The sequence below is a fragment of the Lates calcarifer genome, unplaced genomic scaffold (assembly GCF_001640805.2).
Source record: "Lates calcarifer isolate ASB-BC8 unplaced genomic scaffold, TLL_Latcal_v3 _unitig_1152_quiver_589, whole genome shotgun sequence".
NCBI lineage: Eukaryota > Metazoa > Chordata > Actinopteri > Centropomidae > Lates > Lates calcarifer.
This window is the reverse complement of record NW_026115321.1, coordinates 251,710-260,000: the sequence shown is the minus strand read 5'-3', so window position 1 is coordinate 260,000 and position 8,291 is coordinate 251,710. Positions and strand designations below refer to the sequence as shown.

At 40.3% G+C, this 8,291-nt stretch overlaps 1 protein-coding gene across 1 annotated transcript in view; it reads right to left on the bottom strand.

Annotated features, from left to right (window-relative positions):
- Window positions 1–7,498, bottom strand: part of LOC108886853 (F-box/WD repeat-containing protein 7-like) — a gene marked incomplete at its 3' end in the record, with an annotated part of 26,514 nt that extends 19,016 nt beyond the window's left edge. Inside the window, 3 exon segments of the mRNA XM_018681926.2 lie at window positions 4,644–5,227; window positions 6,162–7,175; window positions 7,258–7,498. Coding sequence (XP_018537442.2) covers window positions 4,644–5,180 — 537 coding nt within the window.
- Window positions 7,499–8,291: the final 793 nt, after the last annotated feature.

Here is an 8,291-nt window from a genome sequence, read left to right as displayed (position 1 = left end):
TCAGACGTGAAGATCTGGTGCCCGTCCGGTGTCGTGCTCGTTGGCGGCTGTTTCCACGGATGTAGCCGGGTTTTTGGAAATAAGATTTCAGGAGTCAAAGCTGTTTACATACAACAACCGAAGGCTTCTAAAATATTTTCATTTTTTGACTGTTCAGATTTGAGTTTTATGTAAATTGAATTGTTCTTTCGAGGAAATCAGACTGGTTTACAACTTTTTCCCTCATATCATTAGAACTAGATTCATTCTTTCAAAGAAGCTTCCTGGGAAATTATCAGTACATTATAGTGCCATAAACATAACATGTTAGCTTATCCACACAGCAAGTAATAAAGTTCTGGTGGAGAAATTCCACTTTTTAAAATGTTCTTTTTTGACTCAGTATCTGCTTCTCCTCCATCTTCTCAACACGTCCAACATGCATAAATTGAAACATCTTCCCTGTTATAAATCACATCACAACACCTGAACATCTGAACTCACAAGTCGAGCTTACAAAGTAAACAGGGTGTAGCCGAAACGTCTCATAGCTTTTAATCTGGACCTTTGGACCTTCTGTCGTCCCCTCTCTTTTCTGAGATTCTTATCACCGCTCTGAACGGTCGAATAAAGGCCAAAAAAGTTTTCTTTACGAAAGCTGAAGGACAGAAAAGGTAAAAAGCTGACCCATGGTGTGAAGGGACAGAGAGTTCTGTGTGTGGCTGTGGTAATATGTGACGTCAGACTCACTAAATATTTAACTGTAACTAGTTTAGATCTAAAGGCTGAAGAAAAGCTGATGTCTGAATTATTCCTGTCTGTCAGAGCGTCACAGTGAAAACTGTGGGTGTGAAAGAACTTAATTACATTTAAGAACCAGATTGAACTCGCCGCAAAGAGACTGCACTGTAACCAGAAGGTCGCAGGTTCAAACCTCCGTCCTGCTGACGAGCAGAGGACTCGAGGAATGCTGCCGCAGCTCGAGGTGTGTGTGTGTGTGTGTGTGTGTGTGGAGTGCGCTGACTCGGCGAGATCGGTGTGGTGGACCTAACTGGCTGGAATGTTGCCCAGTGCTGGAATGTGACCTTGTGCATGAACACACACACACACACACGGGGTGTGTTAAGGTGTGTATGAGTGAAATGAAGAAACATTAAGACCTATTTTCTTCATCAGCCTCTGATGCCAGGTTCAGACTACATGATATTCTTGTCTCATATCGTCATTGAGGCAGATTAGACGATTATAGAGTCATAAATTACTGCTGCAACTTCAGGGACAACATAACATCCGTTGTGGTGAGAACTGGATGACTTGTGCCTGGTTCCTCCACAAAAAGCCAATGGGATTTTATGATTGTGTTTTGGATTATTCCAGAAAATAAACTGTGATCAACTAAAGTTTGTTTAGTTGATCAGATAATCTTCACAGATGAACACCACTGTTCTGATGTTTGAAGTAAGAAGCTAATGTTAGGCTATAAACCAACTACACCACGGTCACATGACGTCAACGTCTCCACCACTAAGCTTCCAACTGGTCATTTCATTTAGCTCTGAGCTCTTCTACCAAAAGCCTTTCTTCTTAGAAACGTTAGTGAGAGTTTTTATTAATTGTCAAAACTGGAGCCACACAACTTATTTCACACACTTCTAACCCTAACCCTAACCCTAACCTAACTGTACTCTGCTAGATGTGGATTTTGAACTGGAACAGATCACAGCGGTGGACCAACCAGCTGACACTGCCATCCATTCAGCCACACACAGCTTATACGCCAAAAACATACATTCCCATCTGGGAGCTCTTTTCCACCGTGTTACAGCTGTTTCTGTGGTAATGCTTATGTATGGGAAAAAGGCTTTCTGGCGTGTCACAGGACCTGGAGCTCAGACTGTGACCGCAACCTGAAAATTGACTCTTCCTGCTCATCCGCACGAGGTCCTCGGACAGGAAATAAACCGTGACACGTTCAGGTTCATCCTTCCTCCCCGAAACACAAAAACTCAACACACCAAACAAAGAACACACCTCACTGAGGACATTGTGAGGGAAACTGGCATGAAGTGTGTGTGCTCACATACCAGACATGCCACTGTAGCCCTAATGTGCTTGTGTTCACACCAGTCATCTGACCTTAGCATGGTAAGAGTGTGTGTGTGTGTGGTGTGTGTGTGTGTGCACGCTGAGAAAGTGTGTAACATTTGAGTGAATTATCAGACAGATTGACTTTGTTGACACACACACACACACACACACACACACACACACTAACTAAACAAATATAAAACCTCTAAACTGAGTATCACACTGTATTAATATAATTCCTGTGTGTGTGTGTGTGTGTGTGTGTGTGTGTGTAATCTCCTATATGTGTAGTAATCTAGAAAAAAATGCTCTTAGATTACAGAGCATGTCTCACCAGATTAGTGCCCTAGTTTTTCCATCTGTCTGATTCACACACTTCAAACACACACACACACCACACACACACACACACACACACACACACACACACAGTGGTAGAAATCAATCAGTCGTCCATCAACCAAATCTCATCTTCAAAAAATCAGCTTTCACATGCTTTGGGTTTATTTATTCTGTCAGCGCTGCCTCTAGTGGTCACAGAGAGAATTACAGCACTGCACATGAGTTAATTACTGAGTGAATTATGAATGAATTACTGGTTTTTTCCCAGTACGACTCTACTCCATATGAGTGTTAAAATAACAGTTCCCATAGGAGCAGACTTCATATCCCATGATCCCGATGGGCTTAGAGTTGTGTGAGGAATCTGAGGAATGTCCACTGCTGCACATTCCTACACACACCTACTGTCTGACTCTGTATTTAACAGAATTAGAAAGTGTAGGCCACGTGTTATTTATTTATTGCATTAATCATCTTGTTATATATTGCTATTATCTGAATATACTAATATAAACTTTAAGTAAATTGTGATCTTGTATCTTTTCTCTGCTGCTCTGGCTCAAACTTAACCTCAGTAATTGGCTGATGCTCGAGGAGCCTGGATCCAGAATTGATTTTGGAAAACCTGACGTTTATAATCTGCAGTGTCTCCTGAAAATCAATACTCAATAACTTAATCGATAAGTCTCTGTTACCATTTCCAATGACCATTCTCTGCCTGTCTGTAATTGCTTTCATTAAGCTCCCTGACTCCTGTCTGTTATTTTGTTTTAGTTTTTTTGTTTCCCCAATTATGTTTGTTTTTTGTACCCACTGTAAACCTACTGTATTTATACTTTACATTAGAATATTAATTTAAAAAAACAACATAATTCGAGTTTTAAATGACAGTTGTTTGAACTTTATATTTGGTCACTTTGCAAATGAATAATTGTATTACATTGTTTATACTGTGAAGTAAGTTAACTCGGATAAAGTAAAGAATTATAATGCAGAAAATTCATAGTTCGCAACTTCTAACTCAGGGTCCACTTGCTTGATTTTTTTGGTATTTTTCAACTGTGGTCATCCAACAAAAATACAAATTCCAAAAAAGTTTTCTTTCTAAGGTCGTGAATTAACTTTCACACGCAAAGTTATGACATTAAATTAGAGTAGTTCCACTGCGAAGAGTAAAAGGAGGAAGACACTCAACCACACTTTCTTCCACAGTCACACACTCGACCTCCCACACACAACAGCTGCCGTTAGGTTTGTTTGTAAAGACGACAAAACAGGAGACACAATGGCACCTGAACGCCCACACACACACACACACACACACACACAGACAGACAGACGCTGATGTCGTCGGCTGGAACCTCAACACACACTTCACGACTGAGCCAGGTGTGGAGTTTGTTTATGTTTAGTCAGTGAGTGAAAGTCCTTCACAGTGAGGAGATACAGTGAACTGTCGCCACCTGCTGGCTGCAATCAGACACTTCAAAAATAATTCTCACTCTTCAGCAGAGAAACATGATGAAGACAAACTCTCAGCTTCTTTAAAACCCAGTTCAACCACGACTCAGGACCAGTTTAACTAATATCACTATATAATAATACTCTGGTACTACTAGGTATGAGAGCTGATGGAATTCTTTATCGACTCCCGCAATGATTCCTGATCAGTTTCAGTTTTCAGGTTTTCAGCATCAACACAGAATAGAAAAAAGAGGCAAGTTATCATAAATGAGAATGAATATGTACTATTGTACTCTAATTTTCCATTTGCTTTCATTTTGATTTTCTTAGTTGAAGAAAACTGTGTTGAATTTGTGCAGAAAGATTTTTCCACCTTTATTGCAAATTACCATTTTACAGACGTTACAACGAGCACTGTCTTCGTATTTGGAACTGGTTCTCAATCTCCATCCTTATAGAGTACTTTACTGGTATTACTGTGCTTTTATCCTCACAGAGCAGTTTATTAGGAACACCTGTACATCTGCTTATTCATGCAACTATCCGATCAACCAATCATGTGGCAGCAGTGTCATGTACAACATCCTGCAGATACAGGTCAGGAGTTCACAGTTCACATCAAACATCAGGAAACACTCAACAGACAGAAGAAGAAGAAGAAGAAGAAGAAGAAGAAGAAGAAGAAGGAAGAAGGAGGAGGAGGAGGAGGAGGAGAAGAAAAGCTCAAACTTTCCTCACATTATAAACCAACAAAGCGACAGGAGTCTTACCTGGCTCTGCAGGTGCAGCGATGGTGACGTCACCTCTGCATCTTTCTCGTCTTCCTCCTCCTCTTTTTCATCACTGTTTGCCTCTTCCTCCTCTTCCATCTCCTCCTCCATCTCTCCCTCCTGTTCCTCCTCTTTCTCCTCTTTGCCTCCTGCCTCCTCTGTCCGTGTGATCTGATTGGCCGTTTCGAGGTGGGTGGTGCCGAAGGGCTCTGATGGACAGGACTCGTCCTCGATGGTGACTATGGCGACTCTGACCTCGTCTTCCTCCCCGTCGTCTTCGCCTCTTCCTCCTCCTCTTCCTCGGCGGAGAGAGGAGAGGAGGAGAGGAGAGGAGGTGAAGGAGGAGGAGGCGGAGATTGGAGTCTGTCCACCAATCAAATCTCTTTGTGCTTTGTCTTTAAACTCTTTGGCCGTCATCATTTCTGCCTCCTCCTCTTCCTCCTCCTCTTCTCCCTCTCTTCTCCTGGATGGAGTTTTTAGTCTTCTCTCCTCCTCTATTCTTTCTTGATGCTCTCTCTCCATCTTTTCCTCACTCATCAGTTTCTTCTTCCATTCGTCACACAGCAGAAACAGAAAGAAACATCCTGTGAAGACACAAGGGACTGACGTCAACACAGGAATGATAATAACAAAAACAGTAAAACTATAATTCTACTTCCAACTTTTATTACTGGATATTTTTTTAACCTGAAGCAGAAAGATCACACTTATATATCAATACCAGACTGTGTGGCTTTCAGCGGTGGAAGAAGTAATCAGATACTTTACTGAAGTAAAAGTAGCACGCAGTAACAAAAACAAACTAACAGATAGAAGCAGTGTATTCCAGCTGCTCTGTGTTCTGTTCTGTAAAATTCCTGCTTTTGTCAATGGAGTCTGGTAGTGATTTATAGTGATGTTTAGCATCTTTCAGCTCATTGTTTTTGACACTACATTTATCTGATACGTGAGGAAATGGCATCAGAATATCCCAAATAAAGGCTGCAAATCAAGACGCTGACGCCATTAAATGTTTTATTGGCATTTCTGCGTGAAAATTTTCTTTTGAAGGTTATTGAACTTTGATAAATCAACTGAGTATGTGAGTAATTTTAAGATCAAATATTCTTTATATCACTCTGTTTATTTGTGTATAATCTTGTGAAGTAATTATAAGTCTCAGATAAATGTAGTGGAGTAACAATGTAGGAAAAAAAGGTAGAAACACTCAAAAACAAACACATTTTTAATAAATGTACTCAGTTACTTTCCACAGCTGATGACAATAGGAGTTAAGTGAGTTTGTAGTATTACCAACACACTGAAGGACTAGACATACTCTAATACTTCTGTTAGTTTACAGTAATTACATAGTATTACTTTAATATCGGTGCAGTATTTTTTACGTAACTGGTAAAATATCTGAAGGTAGTCGCGGTTTATTCCGTGTAAAGCACCAACTACGTTTCTACAACACAAATACGAGGCTTTAATGTTGTTAAAACCAAAGATAAATGCGTTAAATTAAACCAGAACGACCTTTAAAACACAGACTTTTCTCCTCCTGCTCCACCGGACTTTAATTTTTAAACACCGGGGTTTCTGTTTTTCTTTCTTCTCCTCCTCTTCTTCTTTGTTGTTCTTCGCGGGAATTTCAGTTTTTCAGCTTCGAAACCGAACAACGCGACTTTACGGTAAAACGTAACCCTTACACGTCTATGTTTTTACCTGTTTTTATGACGAACTACAAAAATTAAAAACTAAACTTTCTCCGCTGTGGGGATCCTCTTGCACATGGAGCTTTGTTTGGCGCGGGTCGATGACGTAGTGCTTACGCGCCACTCCGTGTTTTGTTTTTTTCAAACCAAACTTCAGCTATTGTTTTATAAATTTAGTTTGTTTTCCTAACAAGGACAAACTATGATTTTGAAATCATTTACAATTGATTGTTGTTACAGTAAATGAATGTAACAGTAAAACCTTTTGTCAACTATATCAAACCAATGACTAAAAAATACAAATAAATAAACACAGACTGATCTCAACAATACCTTCTGAGCAGAGAGAGGAAATGAGTCTGAAGGCAGAACTGTCAAAATGTGTTTGATATCAAATATGACACGTGTATCTGGGACAATGGAAACATTATTTACACTGACATTATTATTGATGTTTAACTCAAACCCATGAACAATTCCTTTATAACAAGTCTGTAAAAGACAATTAAAACAGCTGATGGAGGAACAAAGTCTTTGATTCTGTCTGTTGCTTTTCTTACTCAGGACTTGAACCAGTCTGAGGACTGATTCTGGTAGAGGGGGTCCTCCAGACAAGACCTTGTTTGACCTGGTGGGTTTAACCTCTATACTACTCCATTGACGTTTCGTCTCTTATCATCAGATTTAGCTGAACAACAACGGACAGCACAGCAGACTACACGACCGACAACCACTAGAAATGCTGCTCCAACTCCAACGTAGAGACCGATCATTCCCCAGTTCACTGGTTCTGGTTTCCTAGGTGGTCTCTGAGGTTTGGAGTCATCAACAGCTGCTTTAAAAAAAATAAAATAAAATGTGAATGAAGGTTTGAACCTAATGATGTTTTTCTACTGAGTTTTACTGAATCAACTTACCAGTGACGTTGAGTTGACATCTGTCATCGCTCCAACCATAATTTGTGATAACTCCACACTGATATTGGCCTGAGTCCTCAGTCCTGAGTCTGGACACATGAAGTCTGATTCGTCCTTCTCTGAGGACGTCTTTGTCAAACTGGACTCGTCAGGTCCACTCCAGTGTGATGTGGTGGTTCTCCTCTGCCTGATAGGAGGTCTGTGTCACATTCACTACAAATGTTCCTGCTGAGGAGACAGAGAGGGAAAGTGAGGAGCAGACAAACTGAGGACTTGTATTATTGATTAGTGATTAGTTAGTGGAGAATAAAGTGAAGGAGGAAACTAACCACAGACACAGGAAGGTCAGTTTGATGAGCAGCAGGATCCAGCAGATCATCTTCTCCCTGTGAGAGGAGACAGAGCTGAAGAGACACAAACACATGACATCAAAGTTCCAACAAGGAGAATCTACAGTCTGACTTCATTCACTCATCACCATCCACGGTAGCTGACTTTATTACAAAAAAATACAAAAAAATCTTTGAGACAACACTTCCGTGAAGCATTTTGGCCTCAGGCCTGAATAAGCTTTAGCTCTCTATGTAATTGAGATGTAAAACTAAGGATTATATATTCAGACAATGTAAAAGTCCACAATACATTAGAGGATATGAAATCTTTTTACAGGCAGACCTAGTAAACGTTGTGAGGTCCATGAAGGTTCAGAGTCTCTAATGTTTCCTTAGACTCAAGCTGAATTTCCTTGTTAAGACTGGTCTGAAACGTACAGGCAACGTACAAGTTTCCTTGATTTTTCCTTGAAGCATTTACCCTGAGGTTGCAAGTTAAAAACACAAGGACTAATGATTTAACTCTGCTGGAGAATAAAATAAACGTCTAATGTAACATACCAGCAGTTTAAAGTAAACTACCTTGAAGTGTTTGAAAGGTGTGGCTCTCGTGTGTAAAACCGTGTGAAAATGTTTCGACAAATTCCCACGCGCGCTTTGCCTTATCCGAATCCCTGGAACTTTATCCAAAGATCTGGTTTT